The following is a 21584-nucleotide window of genomic DNA, read 5'->3' as shown; positions in this document are numbered from 1 at the left end:
GGGGGGATCATAACCCATAGTCTGTAAGCTCAAAACTTTTTATGCTTTCATCTCATTTCCCTGTTGTTTAAACTATTTAATACATTCTTTAGTAAAGTTTGGGCCTGCTTGAGCTTTGCTGAAATATTTGGAAGGGGGGATTTGGTCACACTTTCTAATAGAGTGTGAGAGTGGAAGGCAGCTCTTCATTTTTGGCCATAGTAGCAGGCAGTCATTCAATAGAGAGCTCCCAAAGGGAAGATGGTATTGCATCTGGCTTCACATTATTCACCCGTTTTCCTTATCTCGAGATTAATTTGTTGTTGTTTTCTCTTGTTTTGTTTTGTTCGTTGTCAGAGAGTATGGAATACAAGACATGGTCATGCCTCAATTTCTCTACTCCGTTAAGATTTGGGGCACACACACACATATGATTAGCATGGTTTTCAAGCAGCCAGGGCTGGTATTCAAAGCCTACTTGACCATGTGTGATCTGGCTCCCTTAACCATTAGGTCATAAGGCTATTTCCGAGGTGACCTTTCAATGGTAACATTTTGAAAGTTTTTTGAGTAATTTTTAAGAAAAACAATTTATCTCATACCGCCCTTACCTAATGTGGTCTCTGGTGCTTCATTTCCTGCAAAGCCAACTCATTATCACATTCATAATGATCTCAAGTTGTTTTCTAGGTTAAAAAATATTTAAGAGTTTCTGTGTATCCCAAGAAGACGGTATGTTCTTTGAAGTAAAGGATGTGATTGAAAGTTGCCATCCTCTTGTGGGGATTATCACATTGTACTATGTGACATACATATTCAACGTTATTAAAAGCTAAGGGGTAACCCCACTTTTTAAAAATTGTTTTTAATTTTTAATCTAATAGTGTAAAGCCATGTCCTATTAACAATGGACGATTGCACCCTCAACTTTTGCATGACATATACCTTACCGTCAGATATACTTTAGGTGTTATCATCCAAATAAAATAGCTATGAAAAAAAGAGAACATAGGTCAGGAGACCTATGTTTCAGCCCAGGGATGGCCTCTTGTCAGTAATTTTTGTCCAAGTCCAGAGCTTCTCATAAACCTTTGTTTAATTATTAAATAGGAAAAATAAAATCTTTCTCTTAAGAGTTATGGCAATTCATTGAAACCACATACATGAGAGTGTTTTATTAAATTATTTACAGTAGTAGTAGAAGTGGTAGAGCAACATTCTGTCAATAATTACTTCAGGATCTAGAAAAGCAGGTGTATAGTTTTAGCTTGAGAAGATTTTCCTCGAAGAGAGTATATAAAAGCATTCCTCGTTGCATCCTAAACTTCATGACAGGAAATAGTATGCTCTGCCTTTAGACGTACCTTAGAAGGTTAACTGTAATACTCATAGCTACATCCATCTACATCAGATGACTGAAAGAAAATTCCAGAGGAGGGTCTAGATGGAAAGATGGAAGATGAAATGGTCGAGTACAGCAATCTGTAATCCTTTGGTTTTCCTTCTTTATGACAGCATTACCATTCAATACAAGAAAATGTATCTATGGTTTACCTGATGATAAATACATTACCAAGCTAAGGGAAAAGATCTGAAACCAAGATGAATTGTGTTCTTGCTTTGCCAATGAATCCATACTGTTTTTATTTATTTATTTATTTATTTATTTATTTATTTATTTATTTATGGAGAGGTTTTTGCTATAGGGCTCATGTGCTTGCCAGGAAGACAGAGAGACAGAAAGTGAGAAATCACCCCTCAGGGAGGATGGCCACACCACAATCCCTTCTCCTCCATTCTCCTCTCGGGATCTTGGGCATGGACGCACATGAGTTTAAGCCACCAAGTCTGGGACTCGAACCGCAGTCATCAACTACATGGGAGTCTAGTGACGTAGCCATTATGCTACCTGCTGGCCCCAGGATTCATTCTGTTTAAAACATTATGCCAGGATTTCAACATATTATTCAACATCCAGGAGTGGGCAGCACTTGAAAAAGCATCATCTCTGCTTCCAGTGACGTTTCCCTTCTTAAGCTAACACTGAATTTTGAGCGCCATGCTAATATGTCTCAAAGCTAGCTCCTTCACATACTGAAGTCGAGTGGGCTTTTCAAGACCACACCTCCAAAGACTGAAGCAAATGAAATCCTCAGTGTTCTTTTACTCAACCTGCACACTGCTTCAAACACTGTCATTTATAAAGCAATAAGGAAAATAACAAGTCTATAAACCTGAGCTTAGCAGCAGGGGTTTTAAGCTCCCAGGTCTTCAAATCTGTAGCTTATGCTGTGATTTATATTGACTGGAATTAAGGAAACAGTGAGAAAAAGAAACAAAAAAGGAGCTTTCTCTAACTATATGTATGTCTACGTGTGTATATTTGTGTGCGTATATGTATATGCATGCATTCATTCCACAGCTTGCAAGGAAATAATGGGAAACATGAAAAGATGAAGGAAAAAGAAGATCAGAGAACTTTGGCCAGGAAACAACTCGGCTGTGGCCAAACAACCATGTGGGACCTCCATTATACCGAAAACCCCAAAGCGACACAGGGTGGGGGAAACCACTTAAGAACAACTGCAGATTTTTATAGAAACAGGAGTAAATTAGGGGTGTCATCCTGCTTGGGCTGAAGTGCCTTTTTAAAATCTGTCAAAAGTTTTTATTTGGGTTACGTGTTTATTTGGGATGTCTGGAAGTGAGAGGCTAATGGGGATTCCCAGGAAGGAAACACCCCTCAAGCATGTCTTGACACTATCAGTTCATTAAAGGGTCTTCTATATTCCAAGGTAAATTAGCTGAAAACAGATGCACTGAGTGATTATGCATTCTTTTCTTTTTTCTTAAAGAATTATTTCTTTGGTTTTGCTTATTATTTTTTTTCATTTGCTTTAGGGCATATGCACTCACTGGAGAGAGACACAGAGAGAGAGAGAGAGAGAGAGAGGGAAATTGAGAAAGCAAGATGCCAGGTCCAGGATTCAAACCAGGATTCAGCCAGAGTCCAGAGCCTCAACCACCACACAACCTGTTGACCCCTGTGGCCATGCTTTCTAATGACTGTTTCTTCATTGCATCTTGGAGCCAATGTACTAGTTTTTTAATGCTATATACTGTCTTCAGTGACATAGGAGTATAAGAGTGTGTCAAAAATAAAGACAAAGAAAGAAGCTAAAGTTCTATCCAAATTAACAAGTTTATTTTGTCAGATGTCCCCCACCCCTTTTTTAATGACCAGAAAGCACATATACTCACTAGAGAGAGAAAAGAAGTGCCACCTAATAAGATGTGGTCATGTCACCCTTCCTTGTCCTTCATTTCTCCATCCTGTTGGGATTTGAGGCACACATGCAAATGCACCCAGAATGTTTTACAAGCTACTGAGGCCAGAACTCAAACTGTGGTCAACTATGTGGAATCTGGCTCCCTGAACCAGCAGGCCACAGATAGCTTAACGTTCAGCTAGACATTGAAGCTAAAGAACAGCTTCAATCAATGACCTTCGTTTATACAGAACTGGCTGTTCTTTAAGAATTCAGTCTCAGGGCCAGCAGATGGTGTGATGGTTACATTGCTGGACTTCACATGGCCAACTACGGCTCAAGTCCTGGACCTGGTGGCTTAAAACTCATATCTTGTGCATATGTGTGTGTGCCCAAAATCCTGAGAAGAGAATGGAAGAGAGAGATTTGGCATGGCCATCCCCCCAGGGGAGGGAGGATTTTTCATTTTCTGTCTCTCAGTCTGCCTATCTCTGTCTCTTCAGCAAGCTCACACTCCCTATAACAAAAATCTCTCTAAAAATAAAATTTAAAAATAAAAAAAAATCAAAAGGAAGAATTCAATCTCTGTGCCTTAATTCTGGTTCTTTTTGTGCCAAGTAGCATGTTTTTAGTCTACTTTCTCTACAATTCTTGTTTCAGCAAGATGACTTTTTAAAATTTATTTCAACATGTTGAGTCACATAATATAGTTATAGGACTTGGAAAATCTTCTTCATTAAGATGACAGGATTCAGGTAAAATATGTTATCCTAGTTCTTTAAGTGGTTTTCTATGATCTGGAAAATCTTCCTACCCTCCCATAGAACCCCATCTGGGTCTTCTGAGTCTCATATTTTTTCACTAGAGCTCGCCATAGGAGCAGGTCCTACTCACAAGCAATGTTTTTTGGAGAAATAGTGCAGTTTCAAATTAATGTCTAATTTAAAAACTAGAGCACGATCTGAAGTTTGACTTGCTGCTTTGGAAGATAAATAGAAATTTCAGAGTTAAACCTCTACACAGACCATTGTATCATTCATAATGCTCAGATTTCAAATTAAGTACAAAATGTCCCATGACCTCTTTAAATATGATGGACTAAAAACATAACCACAAAGGCCAAAAGTTTCTTAATTCGGTTGTTATCCCTTTCCTGAGCCATTCTGATGTGTGTAAGCATCGTGACTTGCACAATGGTTTCAGTCCTGGCTGTGACATTTATTCAGCTAGGCAGGTGTCCTCTCTGAGACTCACCAATTTCCCTCACCTGAAAAATCCCTTGACCTGTTTACTTCAAGGTTGCTTTAAAAACTAAATATAACAATTTAACATGTTGACGATGCTAATGTGTGTTAACAACAGGAAGTACTATGCTCCTTTTAGTGTTCAAATCTACAAATTGATTATGTTTCCATGAAATATTCAAATGGGTATTTGTTAGATGATAGATGTGAAATCTTTTACTTGTAAAATGTATAGAGTCAAATATCAAATATCAAAATATCAAAGATATTCCCTCTTCCACAGAGACTTCAAGTGCTCACCATCACCTTTTGACATGGTACACCATCTGCACATCTGTGTAACACTCCTACAACATGAGGTGATGCTTCACCACAAGTTAAGGCAGATATACAAATTGTCTTGCAATGAAATGATCTAACAGCATAGCTTTCTGTGCTTCATCACTCACTGAGATGCAATTATAAATTCAATTAGGTTGGGAAAGCTTTTAACAAAAACAGTAGAGGAAAATTATGAGAGATCTCCAAAAAATCCAGGGAAAAAAAAATTGTATATTATGAAAAACTATGTGGGCCAGCAGGTGGCATAGTGGTTAAGGTGTTGGACTCCCACATGGTCTACCATAGAGAGTTCTAGGCCTGGTGGCTTGAAATTCATGCTGGGTGTGTGTGTATGTGCCCAAGATCCCAAGAGAAGAATGATGGAAGAGGGATTGTGGTATAGCCATCCCCTCCTGGGGGGTGATTTCTTGCTTCCTATCTTTCTGCCTTTCTAAAAAAAATATATTCGCACAAAATAAACTCACATTTTAATTCCATTTCCATAAACTATTTCAAATCACCTCATATAAAGAAATATTCAATGAGTGTTTGTATTTTAACTTGTGAAAATCATACTTATGCCTCATTTGATATCTCTATTGGGAACCAGCAGTTAGCATAATGGCTGTGTCGCTGGACTCCCACGTAGTTGACTGCGGTTCATGTGCCGGACCCGGTGGCTTAAAACTCATGCCGGGCGCGTGTGCGTGCGTGCCCAAGATCCCGAGAGGAGAATGGAGGAGAAGGGATTGCGGCATGACCATCCCCCCTGGGGGGTGATTTCTCGCTTTCTGTCTCTATGTCTCTCTCTGTCTGGCTGGTGAGTACACATGCCCTATAACAAAAACCTCTTCAAAAAAAGGAAATAGAAAGATATATCTATTAATATAAAACCAATTCGCCTATTTATTCTGTACAAACAAACCATCATCATTTGCTAAGCCAGACTTAGAAAAAAATTAAACACAGAAGCCTTCTCTCCCCTTTCTTCCCCCAATCCCATTACACTGTACTTTCAGAAATGTTAAGGTTGGCTAAGTCTAGAGGTTAGGACACATAATAAATAAAAAGTGCTTCCATTCAGTGTTATAGCTACTGCCATAATCTTACCTTATTATAGCCCTTATATTGTCCTGAATGCTGAAAGTGGGAAATACCAGGGGGTGACAGAATTATTTCAAAGACTGTGTAGCCCTTACCTATATCATCATGCTAGAATGCCTTACAAAGTTCTAGAGCATGAGGATGATACACAATATCTTTGATTTCTGCACTACAATAATCACGTGATTTTACACAGCGATTATATCACTCAAAGAATGAAAGAGGCATGGGAGAAAGGGTGGGAAGGAGGAAGAATTGCTACCTCTTAAGCTGCTAGATGACTTCATTCAATCCTAAAGTTGCAATATAGTGTTTTTCACTTTTGTCTAATATTGATTTATGTGGAGACAACTGTGTTTCCCTTTTCAATGAACCCAACAGAGCAAAGAGACACTCATCTAGATGTGGAATCCCTACACCAAAACTAAACAAATTGAAACAAACATACAGAATACATGGTATTGAACTGTTACTCTTTGGGAAATACTGAATGTCACATTTTATTTATAGATCTTAGATTTGTCAGTAATTATTTTTGGTGAATAGTAATTGTATATTCAGAGTTCCCTAGGGAAACAGAACAGATAGGATTGTATAAATACACAAGAAAGGATTTGTTAGGAGAGTCAGCTTGTGTGATTATGGTAGCTGAGAAGTCTTACATAAAGCCATCTGTAAGCTGGAGCTTCTGAGATGCTGGTGCCATGGCTCAGTCCAAGTCCCAAGGCCTCAGGGGCAGACATGTAACTCACAGACTGAGGATGAAAGCCTGAGATTGTCATGAGGAGGGGTTGAGGAAAGGTGGGTGTGCAGACTGCTGGTGCAAACCCTAGCGTCTGAAGACAGAGGAGCCTTGAGTTCTGAGGTCAAAGGCAACAAAAGAAGTCTATATTACTCTACCTCAAAAGAGACCCATTTGTCTTCTAGACCCTTCAGCCCCTTTTTGACTAGATTTCACCTCCCACATTGAGGGCAGCTCTTCAAATTGAGCCTACCCAGACTCCCATGTGAATCCCTTCAAGAAACACCCCCATGAACACAATCAGAGTAATGCTTTTTCCAGGTATTCCTTAGTCCAATCAAGAGGACACCTCAAATTAACCATTATAGTAAGTAAATGCATTATAGTGAAAAGTAAACCTAGTTATAGGAATTAGCATATGCAGCTTGTCCTGCCTACAGACATTGAAAACACTTGGTCTGCAAATAGGCTGTGCTGCGTGCCAGTCCCTTGGTGATGCGCCCTATTAGATGCATTTTCAGGATCTCGCATGATGGACACAAATGATCTTAGAGAAGTTGAGAACAATAGAAGGCAAACAGAGATGCAGCATTTACTGAGTACTTGTAAAATCATCTTGAGGGTGACCAAGTATCATTAGTTTGTGACAGTGAAGCTCTTCAGTGGCTGTAGCAAAATTTTCTGTTAGGTATTCTGTTCTTCAGTGACTGTCTATAGACTCTGATGAACCAATTTGCCAGTTGAAGTATTGCAAAAATAATAATACTTCTGGTATGATAATTAAGAAGATAATAATAAAGTTTTTTTTAAAAGGTTTTTGCCATAGTGTACCTGTACTCACTGGAGAAAGAGATAGTGAAAGGGAAAGTAAGAAATCGCCCCCAGGGGGATGACCATACCACAATCCCTTCTACTCTGTTCTCCTCCTGGGATTTTGGGTATGCACACACACACACCCGATGTGAGAAAGTACCCCTGATGGGGTTGGTCAAATTGCAATCTCTTCTCTGTTCTGTTTCTCTAGGGAACTCTGACTATACACACACCACACACACACAATGTGTTTTTCAAGCCACCAAGGACAAGATTTGAACCATGGTTGGCCATGTGAAATCTGGCTCCCTTAACCAGTAAGTTAAGGGGTCAGCGTGAGTCAAAAATGAATTAAATAATGAAATAATAATCTTATTAACTCAATGCTTGTTTTACTAGGGAATGCTGACTTTGAAGTACTTAGCTATATTTTAAGTGCTGCCCAAGATTTCTTTTAAAAGGAGTTTCAGTTTATTCCTAAAATATGCAAGATGATGATCAAAAAAATGAAAAGCAGGCATGAAAAGTAAAATATAGACATTAAAAGAAATTTGGCTTTTAATTTATCTCTATGGCAATAGAGATCATTTGATTTACAAACTAAAATTTCCTTTGGTGGACCAGCAGTTGGCGTAATTATTACATTGCTGGACTCCCACAGAGCAGACCATGGTTCAAGTCCTGGATCCAATGCATTAAACCTCACACTGGGCATGAGTGCATACATTTGCAAAATTTGAAGAGGAGAAAGGAGGAGAAGGGATTGCGGTGGGACCATCCCTTCTGAGGGGTGATTTCTTACTTTCTGTCTGTCTCTCTCTGTCTCTCTGGAGAGCACACATGCCCTATAGCAAAAATCTCTCTCTAAAAATAAATAAATAAAATTGTCTTTGGTAACATATAATATTTTAAAATAATATGATTGGAACTAACATACATATGCAGGTATCAGCCTCTCTATTTCTAATTACATTTGACTATTTTCCATGCAGACTGCTCAGAGTTTGAAGTCTTGATCAAGGGTAGCTATTAGTTACACTTAGATTCTCTTGACCTGTACTTTGAATTTTGCTAGACCTAAACTCATCATATAACTTTTAAAGGGAAATTGAAGGTCTAGTTAAAGAATTAAATCCTATGTTTAAAAAAAAAATTATCAACATGGGTCATTACATTTTTTTAAAGAGATTTTTATTAGCGGGCATGTTACAGAGAGACAAAAAGCAAGACCACATCTCCAAGGGAGATGGTCACACCGCAAGCCCATTCTCCTCTTGGAATTTTGGGCACGCACACATGTGCATAGTATGAGTTTCAAGTTGCCAGTATAGGACTTGAATTGTAGTCAACCATGTGGAGCCCAGTGCCTTAACCACTATTCCATCTGCTGCCTCCATATTGGTCATTACATTGTAATGACAAAAATAAGCTTACTCTTCACAGTCTCTAAGTTTTATAGGTGACTTATAAAAGTAAAAGGAGTCCCAAGAAAAAATGTGAAAAGCCAAGGAAGGGTCTAAAGGCAATTCAGAAGGACCTATCCATTCTGTGAATAAGAAAAAAAATTATTTTATAAACCACACAACATTGACCAAAACAACCATACTTCGTACCTTAGGGAAAAAAAAAAAGAAACACATGTATCTAAAACCAAGGGTCAGATGAGTGATGGAGTGACCTGTTGACAGGCTATAGAATAAAAATCAGAGCCTTTCCAACAGCTCGCTAGAGAAGTCATGGGACAGACCTGAAGCTAGGAACCAAATGTAGATGAGGTCTGTGCCCCTCGGCACTCCCCTGGGGTGACTCTGTTCCTGCCAGGAACAGTCATAACACCCTACCTGTGTTTCAGGACCGACCCCAGGCATGAGTCACAACTGCTATTGTTGACAATTAAAAAGGAAACCAAACAGCATTTCTAATGTGAGCAAAGAGAAACAACCCAATAAATTTCATCTGCAGTAACAGAGTGTGACTGGGTTCTCACATCAAGTTGAACAAGGTGTCTATTTAATCAGATCGTCAAAGATACCATCAGAATGGACCAAGAGATATACTACTCATGTGTTGACCAATATATTCTTACATCAATGCTTATAACGATTTTCTTTCCTCTCTGCCTAAAGGCAGATAGAAAGTCCAATGTAACAGACAGATTGTCATGGCTTAAATACCTGTTTTTGATAACATTATGAATTGCTAGTTTGTTTTTTGTTTTGTTTTTAATTTCTTAGAGCATGTTTGTGCTTGCCAGAGACAACCAAGAGCGAGAAAGCACTCCCCTATTCTCCCAATGAGGATGGTCATGTTGTAATCCTTTTGCCGTCTCTCCCTCCTGTTGGCATTTGGGACACACACACACACACACACACACACACACACACTCACATGCGTTTCAAGTTGCAAGGCTTGAGATTTGAACTATATGATCAGTCATGTGAAATCTGGCTCCCTTAATCATTAGGCTAAGAGTCAGGTTAGGTAATTATTCAATTACTGTCTATTCTATCTTATATTCTTTCTGCAGAATGAATAGTCCTACATGGTATAGGATGATGGCTTATAAAAATACTTTAAATTATGCCTGATATCTTTCCTTTCAAAATATGATTTGATAGATAGGTCTTTTTTTCCTAACTATGAAAATAATATTAATTCTTTATGAGAAAAGTAAAAGATTTAGAAAAGCACAAAGAAGATAAATTCCTCATACATTTTTTTTTTTGGAGAGGTTTTTTTGTTTTGGGGGGACTTTTTGTTTGTTTGTTTGTTTTGTTTTTGTTTTGTTTTTGTTTTTTTGTTTTTTGTTTGTTTTGTTTTGTTTTGTTTTGTTGCTACAGGGTGCGTGCATTCGTCAGAAAGACAGAGAGAGACAGAGAGACAGAAAGTCAGAAAGTGAGAAATCACCCCCACAGGGGGGATGGCCACACCGCAATCCCTTCTCATCCATCCTCCTCTAGGGATCTTGGGCATGCACGCACACGCGCCCGGTGTGAGTTTAAGCCACTGAGTCTGGGACTCAAACCACGATCGACTACATGGGAGTTCAGCGACATAGCCATTATGCTAACTGCTGGTCTCAGTTTTTTCTTACTGTCACTTTCACCTAAAGAAAGTGCCTACTTTATAAAAGACGAGTATTAGGGACCAGCAGTTGGTGTAATGGTTACATTGATGGACTCCCACAGAGCCAACCATGGTTCAAGTCCCAACGCAGTGGCTTAAAACTCACACCAGGCATATGTACATACATACCCAAAATCCCAAGAGGAGAATGGAAGAGAAGGGACTGCAGCGTGGCCATCCGCCCTAGGAAGTGATTTCTCATTTTCTGTCTCTCTGTCTCTCTGGTGATCACATGAGACCTATGGCAAAAAAAAAAAAAAAAATCACTCTCTTAAAAAAAAAAGATGACTAATAAACAAATTGGGAATAAAAGAGTGGATAGGTGAATAAATGAAGGATTAATCTCTTTGAGTCCCAGTTTTCTCATCTACAAAATAAGAATAATATCAGCCATATATATTTGCTCTGAGAGCTAAATGAATCAACATATAAATTGTCTGTAGCTCCCCTGACCCATGGTAATATTTACTTTCTCTCTTCTTTTATTCCTAAGAAAATATGCCTTAAATGTTAAGCTTTCTTTTTTCTCTTTGACTTATCTACTGACATCTGAGAGAGGTCAAACAAATCATTTTTCTTAGGAGGTAGTGATTCTTCAGTGACATTTTTGCAATACTGATATATCCAAGCTGTATGACTATTAAAAGTTCAAAGAATACTCTATAGTAGTTAATTAGATAAGCTAAATTGAACTTAGGGAAATGGGTGAGACTATATCAATGAAGCTGTATTTTAGTGTCATTAAAGTCAATATAGGTGCAAGTAAAGTTAGAAATTTGTGTTTCTCATATAAGAGTAAGAAATTAAAAAAATGACTTTCATTCTTTCTGGTAAAGAACACTGTACTTCACAGAAAAAAGAGCAAAAGAAAAGGACATTGTTTAATGCTTTACATTAAATTTCATTTCCCACCACATAATTATTAAAAGATAAGTAGCTCCTGCATTATTAATAGGAATAAATAATAAAAAGCAATTAAATAACTATCATTAATGACTTCTTCATTAATATGTTAGTAGTTAGCTGTTTAATTATAAAGAGAAATTACTGTAAGATAATAGGAAAATACAGTAAATAATAAAACAGAAAGCTCTGTACTGTGTCTTGGTTAATTACAAGTATATCTGATTTTACAGAATTCTAAAGAAGAAATTTGCATACCGCGTAGAGGAAAAGTTCAAAGCTAAAATGTGCGGTGTTACAAACAAAACTCTCTCATTTTTCTTTGAGTTTAAATTTGTTTACTCTTAGAAAAACTCGATTTCCTGTGTCTGAAGAAAATAAGCTTATAAAAAAGATGAAAAGGCTGCTATATACTACTCCAGTAAAGAGATGCTAACAAATGAAGTGTTAATGAATCAAAAACACATGGATTACACTTCACTTCAAATAGAAATGATTTTAAAATGAAAGGGAAAAGTACTCAGCAAAATGTAATAGGTCTTTGTCAGTCTTAAAACCCAAACATCTGAGGTATCTTCAAGAAGCTTCTAGTTATCCCTTTCTTTGTTATCTATCATTTTTTTTATAGATAAAGTAGACTATCTAGATAAAATAGATTTTATAGATCCATCTCTCTGTGGACCAAATATCTTTCAAAAGTTTAACAATATACTGAATTAGTTATAAACAATCAACCTAGTTCAGAGATTTAAACAAAGATCAAGGGGAAAATGTGTATCAATGAACTGAAACTACCAGGCCAAGACAGAACATTTTTCTTTGTTTCTTGCTTATTATTATGATTTAAAACACAAAGCAAAAAATGCTCATTGCTATATACCTTTTAAAAATAATTCATCTTATATGTGTATGTGTGTGTATAATTATACACATACATATATGAATATATACATATTTAAACTGTAGTTAAGATTTATGCCTCTGAATGAGTTGGGTCTCTTCATTACATAAGAACTGGAATTTATGTAATGCTAGTCATTCTAAATATAGTCCACATTTCTGTTAAAAAAAAACTTACTAGGTAACTGTGTTCAGGTTTATGCAGAATTGGAACTTTTGTGAAAGCATTAAAGAAATCTGGTATGGACTTCGGAATATATACAAATAGTTCTCAACTTAAAATAATTTAACTTAATGATTTTTTTTACTTTATGATGAATTTATTGGGAGGGTAATTAAGTGCATTTTCAACATACAATATTTTCAACTTAGGATGATTTTGTTAGGATGCAATCCCATTGTAAGTCACGTAGCTGCTCTACTTCATTACTGAATAGAAACTTTTTTGTTTAAGATAATTTAGGCTTATGTTTGGCTGAAGTTTGCTCAGGTACTTAACATTACTCTATACTGAATAAACAGTTAATACATCAATGTAAAAATCTAATTTGTAAAAGAATTATTCATGGAATTTTATTTATTATTATTTAATTTGAAAGAGACAGAGAGATAGAAGGAAAGTGAGAAAGCAAGCGACCAGGTTCAGGACTTGAACCATGTGGAGTCCAGCACCCTTTACCACCATGCTACCTGCCAGTCCCAATGTTTCTTAATTCTAATTGCGTTAGGTCCCTGTTCCCACTTTCTGTAATCAATGCACTCTGTTTACACAGAACCCAAGGATTAAAATAGAAGATTCTTTGTTTTATAGTCACCATTCTCTCACCTATTTGGGATTCTGTCTGACTCCTGGTTTCCATTTCCATATGCTCTCATATCCCATTCACAATTTCAACCTTGGCTAAGTCCAATTTGTTTTATCATTGATCCTCACCTACTTCTAAAATGGTCTAGGCCTTGAGTCCATTCCTCCATTGCATGTCAAGATGATGAATACTTACTACTCCATAAATCCCAGCTCATTTATTCACTATCTCTTTTTGCATAGAGAAATCTAAGAATCTCCACCCGAAATCTCCATCATCATTCCCTCATTTAATCTGTGGCTGTTACCTTGCCTTTCATATCCTTGATCAAAATATTTTTCCTCTGACCTGACCGTATTTCCCAAGTTTAAAGGACCGCTACTTCTAGGAAAACACTGTAGTCACAAAGATATGTTGTCTGCCGTTGGCGGTCTAGATGACAATACTTTATTTTACCTCTCTCTATAATTCATTACTGAATATGAGTTCATTTATTCTTAATCATCTTTACTAAAATTGTATAAATTGTACATAACCTTTACATTAGAATTTCATCGAGAATAAATTAAAGATCTTAAACAATTGTAATCATTGTCTAGTGCGCAAAAGTAGTTAGGTCAATAGGAGGGAGCTGGGTTTGTTTCCAAGGATTTTAATGTTTCTCTGTACACATTCATGATAAGAGACCAGTAATTCCTTGTCACAGTACCTTATGAACTTCCACTGCACAGCCTTCTAGTAACGAAAACTATTCTAACACACGACGACAAAAATTATAATCTTCATTAATTGCTTTTGGTCGTGCTCAGATAATTCAGACACTTGAGAAATAGACATTTTAGGTTTTATGCTTTCCAATTTTGTTCTTGAATGGATCTCTAAATGTACACAGCATCGTCCCGTGATGCACAACTTTCTCTTACCCTCCATCTCCACCTAATATCCTGCAATTTTTATGAGCTTCAATAGCCCATTTTAAAGTGGTAGTTTCTTTAAGAAAATAATTACAATGTAAATTAGTCTTCAACAAATAGTAAGATGCATTTTGGAATTAAATGGATAGGTACTGAAACTTTGATTCCTGATACATTTCAAACCATTATATATGTTTAACCATAACCATTCAATCTATGTACCTGGAAATATCATTCTTTCTGTTGCTAATGAAGGTCCTACGGCACAAATTTATTAAAGGTATACGTTTGCATGGGATAATAATTGGGTCGATAATATTAAATTCATAGGCTCATTATTTAATTGCAAGGGCAGATTATGAATACAGCTTCTAAAATGTATTTTAATGAAAAACACTACATCCTGACCTAATCATATCAACCTTATGCTATCTAATTAAGGATGCAAAAAATCATTAGAGTTGCAAAATATTAGTTCCAGCTCCATCAGGCTGTGAGCTGCCCCTTCATGAATATATATTTTTTTACTCCATGATAAATAGTTAATGAGGTAAAAATGACAAAATTTGCATGTAGGCAAATTAGTTTAATAGAATGATGTCTTTTCTGACTACTGAAAGTGACCTTTCCTTTATCAAAAAAAATGGCTAAAATACTTCGAAATTATAATCTGGCTGTCCTTGCACAAATGACAAATTATATGTATGAACAATATAAAAATTATAAAATGCAATAATCCTAAATTCTCATCATACTATAAATGTGTTCTGTGCTTTTGCATTTATCAATTTAATAAAAGGAAATTAAACATATTATAAAGTGTTCATTCATGAGGCAATTTTTATTCCCAATCATAAAAATGAGAAGCATGTACTTAATAGCTAGCACTATGGCAAACAACTAGTTCAAAATTAGAAAGCACAAGAATTCTAGACTACTTATTTGAAATACTTTTATATACAATGCCTATTTCACTCTTAATTTGGCATTTTAGTTTATAGATGATTGTTTGCAATTAAATTGGCATTGTTTCTGGAGGTTAATACATCAATTATTCAATAAGACGATCCTGCTTCCACATTGAAATAAACTAAGCAAGCAAACATTAGACAGTTTAAGAAGAATAACATACAAAAATTAACCATAAGGAAAAAAAGGCTTTATGGCATAGATACTAAGGCTTTTGTCCATTTAATTTTGAGAATGTCTGTGTATTCTTTACAAACCTAATCCTAATAGCAAAACAATAACAGGTGCTCTGTAGATTTTTCAATGATTTGCATAAACAACTCTGATTCCATTCAGGCTGAGTCATTGTTATAAAGGAAACAATAGCAGTTTATCTAGGCACATTAATTTATTTTTGTTTTTGTTTATTTGTTATAGAGCATGTGTACTTGCTAGAGAGAGACAGAGAGAGAGATGGAAAATGAGAGAGCAACCCCTAGGGAACATCGTGGTGCAGCAATCCTTTTTCTCCATTTCTCCATTCAGGATTTTGGGCACAAACACACACGCTCAGCATGCTTCTCAAGCTGCTGGGTCCAGAACTCTAATGGTACAGTGGGCCATGTGTGATCCAGCTATTTCAACTACCACACCCCCAGCTGGCCCAATGTATGAATTTCTATTAATGGTCCAACTGGATTGAAGCCAAAATATTCTATTGAAGATCCAATTGACTTCCTTTCCATTAAATTTAATAAAATAATCTTTTGTTTGATCCATTTGAATGGATCGACACAGAATTATGGACACTCGAGGTTTCAGGTCTCTTCTTCAGTTCCACATTTGTCCATTATGGGCCAGGTAGTAATACAAGCCATTCTGACTGTTGTGTAATGCCACTTGACCTAATTCTTTCTTCTCTTCCATCACATATCCAGTATCCTTATCCCGTTTTACAAAGAAGAACATAAATACCAAATTTAGAGACTAACTTTACAACTCCTTCAATTTTTTTTTGCACCTAAGCATTATTTTTTCTCTTTCTCTTTTCTAAAATAAAATAAGGAATACTTAAATTATTGTGTTCTACTGTTTTGTCTTTTTAAGTATTATTTTTCATCTCATTTTGGTACCCAACTTTGGATAACTTCTAAAATCTCAATTTTCCATGTTATAAACTTAAAATAGGGGACCAGCAGATGGCATAATGATTATATCACTAGACTCCCATGTAGTCGACCACGGTTCAAGCCCGGATCTGGCAGTTTAAAACTCACACCGGGTGTATGTGCTTGTGTACCCAAAATCCTGAGAGGAGAATAGAGAAGAAGTGATTGCTGCACGGATATTCCCCATAGGGAATGATTTCTCACTTTCTGTCTTTCTCTGTCTCTCTAGGGAGTGCATATGTCCTATAGCAAAAATATCTCTCTAAAAAATAAATAAATAAAAATAAAATGGTCTTTACCTACCCCAAATGCTATGACATTACTCTAGAGAAAAAAGAACTCTTTGCTTAATTGTTCGGATAATTTCAACAATTCTGGCTTTTTACGAACCATGTATTAGTCATAGATTTTTTAAAATTTATTCATTCTCTACATTAATTCACTATACACCATCACAACACACAAATGAATTTTCCATTCAAAATACACTGTGCATTGGCTCAATCAAGCACATCAACATTTTTGAAGAAACTAGACTATATATAACATATATGTGTGTGTGTGTGTGGATAGATAGGTAGATGATAGATAGATAGATATGGTAAAGTGAAATTTGGCTTTCTTTTGATCAGCAACACTGGTCTTGGAAATGTTTAAAAGTGTAATGTTATAACACTCAAACACAATTCAACGAATATTAAGTATATTAATAGTAAAGCCATGTGGAGTTTAAAAAAAAAACTAACATTTACATTCGGTAGGAAATGAAATGAGGTACATTATATGTCTCTAAAGGAAAAAAAGAAAATAAATTACAGAAAGAGGGAAGAGAATCCAGGGGACTGACTACCAAGGAAATCTAAGGAGGAAGTAAGGAAGAGCAATCTCTTCCTCCTGTTCACTCAAGGCTACCTTTGAACCAACACTCTTTTCACCTGTGAGTGCCCTGTCACTAGCTTTATTTTTTTTTCTATATTTATTTATTTATTTTTGGAGAGGTTTTCGCTATAGGGCGCGTGCGCTCGCCAGACAGAGAGAGACATAGAGACAGAAAGCGAGAAATCATCCCCCAGGGGGGATGGTCATGCCACAATCCCTTCTCTTCCATTCTCCTCTCGGGATCTTGGGCATGCACGCACACGCGCCCGGCGTGAGTTCTAAGCCACTGGGACGCGAACCGCAGTCGACTATGTGGGAGTCCAGCGACATAGCCTTTACGCTAACTGCTGGTTCCCTCTTTTTAAAATTTACCAACAGGAATATGTGATTGCCAGGGAGAGCAATAAAGTAAGAAAGCACCTCCCCCATGAAGAATGGTCTTTTAGGAGAGAAACATGTCCAGTGTGTTTTTCAAGCTTCAGAATCTGGACCTCTAGCCACTCATTTAGCCATGTAGAATTCAGCTGCCCTAACCACCACACCACTGACTAGTCAATTGCTAGCTCCTTTTGCTTACTTTATGATCTTTGTGTAGTTTTTCCATATGTGTACATACACACACAAACATACATATACATACATATATATATAATACACACACATAGTTTCTCTTACAAAATAACAGTGCTAAATCTATGAACTATCTAGTCTATTCTCCTAGTTTTGACCAATAATACAAGTAATATAATGTCAAATTGCAAGTTTTTTTAAATGATGGCAGACTAATACCCAACCTCAAGGTCAAGAAGAAAAAATTTAACAATATACTGATAAGTTAGCACAGTGAGTTGTCTTTGCTCAGTCAGAAACAAAACTTGGCTCAGCTATAGTAATGTATGCTGCTAAGACACTATGCTCCTCAGGTTGGACCACATGGGAGGCCCAAAAGTCATGTGCAATTGTGTTAGCCTTTAATCTCAGCTAGATCCTGTCTTTAAAAAAAGAGAAAAGAAAACTACTTCAAATCAACTCACCTTCCTTCTTTCACCATTGACCCCTCTCCATTGCTCAGATCTTTTCACTATATAGCTTAGCTCCTGATTGGAAATCTCCAAATCATACGGTATAAAGAACTTGGTTTCTTCACTGTGGATACGCTGAAATGCATCTAGTATCCAAGAATCACTGTGCAACCTAAGAAAAAAACATCAGTTACCTTTTTATTTTTTCCAAATCTTGCTTACTTTTCTTCTTCAACTTCTGCTATTTCATTCATTTGCCCATTCGTTTTTCAGAATTATTTGTTAAGATTCAAGAAATAATTTAATAATTTCCTCAACTAAGTATCATAACCCAAAAAGAGCAAACTAAGAGTGTTCATAATTATTTCCTAAAACTCTACTGCTCCTGTTTCTTTTATGTCAGTATACTGGATTGCAAAGTGTCAAGAAGCATTTAGCCATGAATTTGGTTTATGAATATCCAAATTAATTCAAATGTGAGGAATTTGTCAAAAAATTATATTTGAATTTATCCACCTTCCATGAATTGTTTTAGTGCCCTGTGATAGAAACCCTACTGTCCAGTCCAGTTAATATACAGGTACAACTTCACTGATTGCATTCCAACTTGAGTGATAAATAGACAAATTTGCTGAAGCATTTAAACTGGTGAACTGCCTACTGAACCTTTTTTCATTTTCAAAAAATCAATATTAATTTATAAAAATCACTGCTTTTCTAAAGCTAGCAATAAGGCGACAATAAGTATCTTACCAAAACCTATTAATATTTAAATAGAAAATATCAGTTCTTTGGAGACAAGGTAGTGATGCAGTTTTAACATAACTAGAACCACATGGCAGAGATCCTGGGTTCATGTCCAGAGACCTCCCTGAACATGTGTATGTAACCAGGCATGTGCCTGCAGCTGTGATCTGGGCTGACTGAGACTGCGGGTGGCCATGCTGGGAGTGTCTCTCTTTTTCTAAGGAGGAAATAAACTTTAAACAATTTTAATTCTCACATGGTAAGAAAGCATTGTAGTTAAGGTGGCTGGATCCCACATGGCCAACTATGTGGTTCAAGTCCTAAATTCAGCAGCTTGAAAAACATGCCAGGTGTTTGTTCATGGATGTCCAAAATCCCAAGAGGAGAATAAAGGAGAATGGATTATCGCATGAACATTCTCCCTGGGGGGAGGAGTGCTTTCTTACTTTCTTTCTCTCACTCTCTGTCTTTTCCTTTCAAGTGCATACATCTTATAGAAAATTTTTTAAATTTTAATTATCTGATATTGTTCAGTAGCAGATGAGCATTATAGACATTAATGAGGCCAATATTTTCAAATTTTTTCCATTAAATACACTAAAGGCATAGAAGATAAAACGTGTATATTACCCCTAGTCTTCCAGTATATATGTTGCTATACATAGTAACATACTAATATATAATATTTTAATATGCATTCTTAGATAAAATTCTGAGTAAAATTGAACTCTGGAGAAAAAGCCATATTTATCTTGCAATTTAGTGTACATTTGACTCACCGTGTATAGCTAGAATTATTTTAAGAAATACAGAATTGTGCCTCTAATGGTTCACAGGTTAGACTAAGATCCTTTATCAGTGTCAATAAACGGTTTTTTTAGGAGTAAGTTCTTTAAAAGTTGTCTGAAGTACAAATTGAACTATCAAGATATTTTGGCATCACACTGAAGTCCCTTTCTGTACATCCACAGTAGAGTATTGGAAGTATTTCATTTAATAATCAGGATAATTATATTTTGCTTGAAATAGTCAAGATAACATAAGAACATATTGATTTCCCATTATAATGGCAGTCCATTTCATATCCATTGTGCTATTCCAGCCTTGCCTTAGTCTTGCCCTTTACATATTAATACATCAAGATACAAAAAGTTGGTCTTACTATTCATAAGTAACAGAGATAGAATTTAAAATCAAAGCTAACTCCAAAGTAATTTCTTTCTGTCAGATGCTGACGCAATTTAAAATAACTGATAAAACACATGTGAAGGATGTTCAGAAAGGTCATGAGAAATACATATTATGAGAAAAACGGAATGAATTAATTTTTTCATCAAAATAACTTTATTTTAATTCCATTTTATATGAACATTTTGAAGTTCATATAACTTCAAAATGATATTTGATACTTCTTCATGTATATGTCTCTATATATATGTATATATGCAGTCAAATATACATTAACATCATGACTTTTTCGATGACACAATATTCGTATATACATACACACATATTTACATATATTCATTTAACTAGTTCAATCTCAATTCTTTTCAAAATAGTAAAATAGCATTTTTGATCCAGCTGCCACATAAGATCTCTTTCTTTCCAACGGTTCTTCATTTAAGACAGAGTGAGAATAAAAGCAAAACTTCTGCTCAGCCTGACTCACGGGCCAAGACAGACCCTATGGTTTTGGCGCCATCTTGAAATGCAACTACTGCTTTCACTGTGCTTTGAGATTCTAGGTCAGTCATTTTAATGATTTACCAGTTGCCTTGTTAAACAAGAACTAGGCTTTACCATTTTCTTAAGCTTGTTTAATGTAACATTCATCTTTTTCTTTTAATGGTAGTAAGATTTAATGTAGTTAAATTACTGTCAATTTGCTGCCATAAACATTTCCTGTATGAAGATTTTAAGTGCAGGATTATCAACAATGCAATTAACTTTGAATTAATTAGGGATCACAGTCCTGTTTCTGCTAGCTTCTGTTTCTTTTGCCCAGAAAATGTCTGTCTCCTCTTTATTTCTTTTTCATTCTCTGTGAAAGAATAATTATATAAATGTCCAAGCCTCAATCCACAGGATGATAACCAAATGTTTTGACAGAAAACAAAATAGCACATTGAAATATGAAAAGCTATACAAAGATGAGTTGTGTTTAGTTTTATTTAAAAAAAATTTTTTACTTGCCATTTTGAGTGGTATTTTCCAGTAAAAGGCACCATGATGTATTGGTAATGAAGCAATTTACCAAACTTTATTAGTTTTTAGCATATTTTTTTAGCTCTGAAAGGCCAACTTACACAAATAAGGAAAAAATGTTTTATGGCTGTATGTGTAAAATTTTTAAAAGAACATAAAATATACATTTATAATTATGTAATTTTTTGACAATATAATCATAATGCAATAGAATATTCTCCAAAAATAAATTGCTTTATCTTTTGGGGAAACAAGTATTTTATCCTTCATATATCTGTTAAACATGCTCTTTCCTGGTTCTCTTTAGAAAGTTAAAAAGTGCAACTAGAGGTTAGAAATGGAACAGAGGTAAAATGAGGTGCTCTTCAAAGCTGGCCCATATGCGAAGGTTCTGGGTTTGTGCCTGGAGACCTCCCTTTCTATCCAGAGCACTTGCATGACATCTAGGACTGGCTTAGGTCAGGGGTAAATCCCAGCATCAAGATCCTGC

At 36.0% G+C, this 21584-nt stretch overlaps 1 protein-coding gene across 1 annotated transcript in view; it reads right to left on the bottom strand.

The window, feature by feature from the left end:
- Positions 1–21584, bottom strand: part of LOC102470636 (uncharacterized) — a 291660-nt gene that overhangs the window by 53968 nt on the left and 216108 nt on the right. The window contains exon 17 of the mRNA XM_006141250.2: positions 18152–18311. Within this exon, the coding sequence (XP_006141312.2) occupies positions 18152–18311 (160 nt within the window). The remainder of the gene's footprint in view (positions 1–18151; positions 18312–21584) is intronic.

Source organism: Tupaia chinensis, unplaced genomic scaffold (genome assembly GCF_000334495.1).
Source record: "Tupaia chinensis unplaced genomic scaffold, TupChi_1.0 Scaffold000048_1, whole genome shotgun sequence".
Taxonomy (NCBI): Eukaryota; Metazoa; Chordata; class Mammalia; order Scandentia; family Tupaiidae; genus Tupaia; species Tupaia belangeri.
This window is presented reverse-complemented; position numbering and strand designations above follow the sequence as displayed.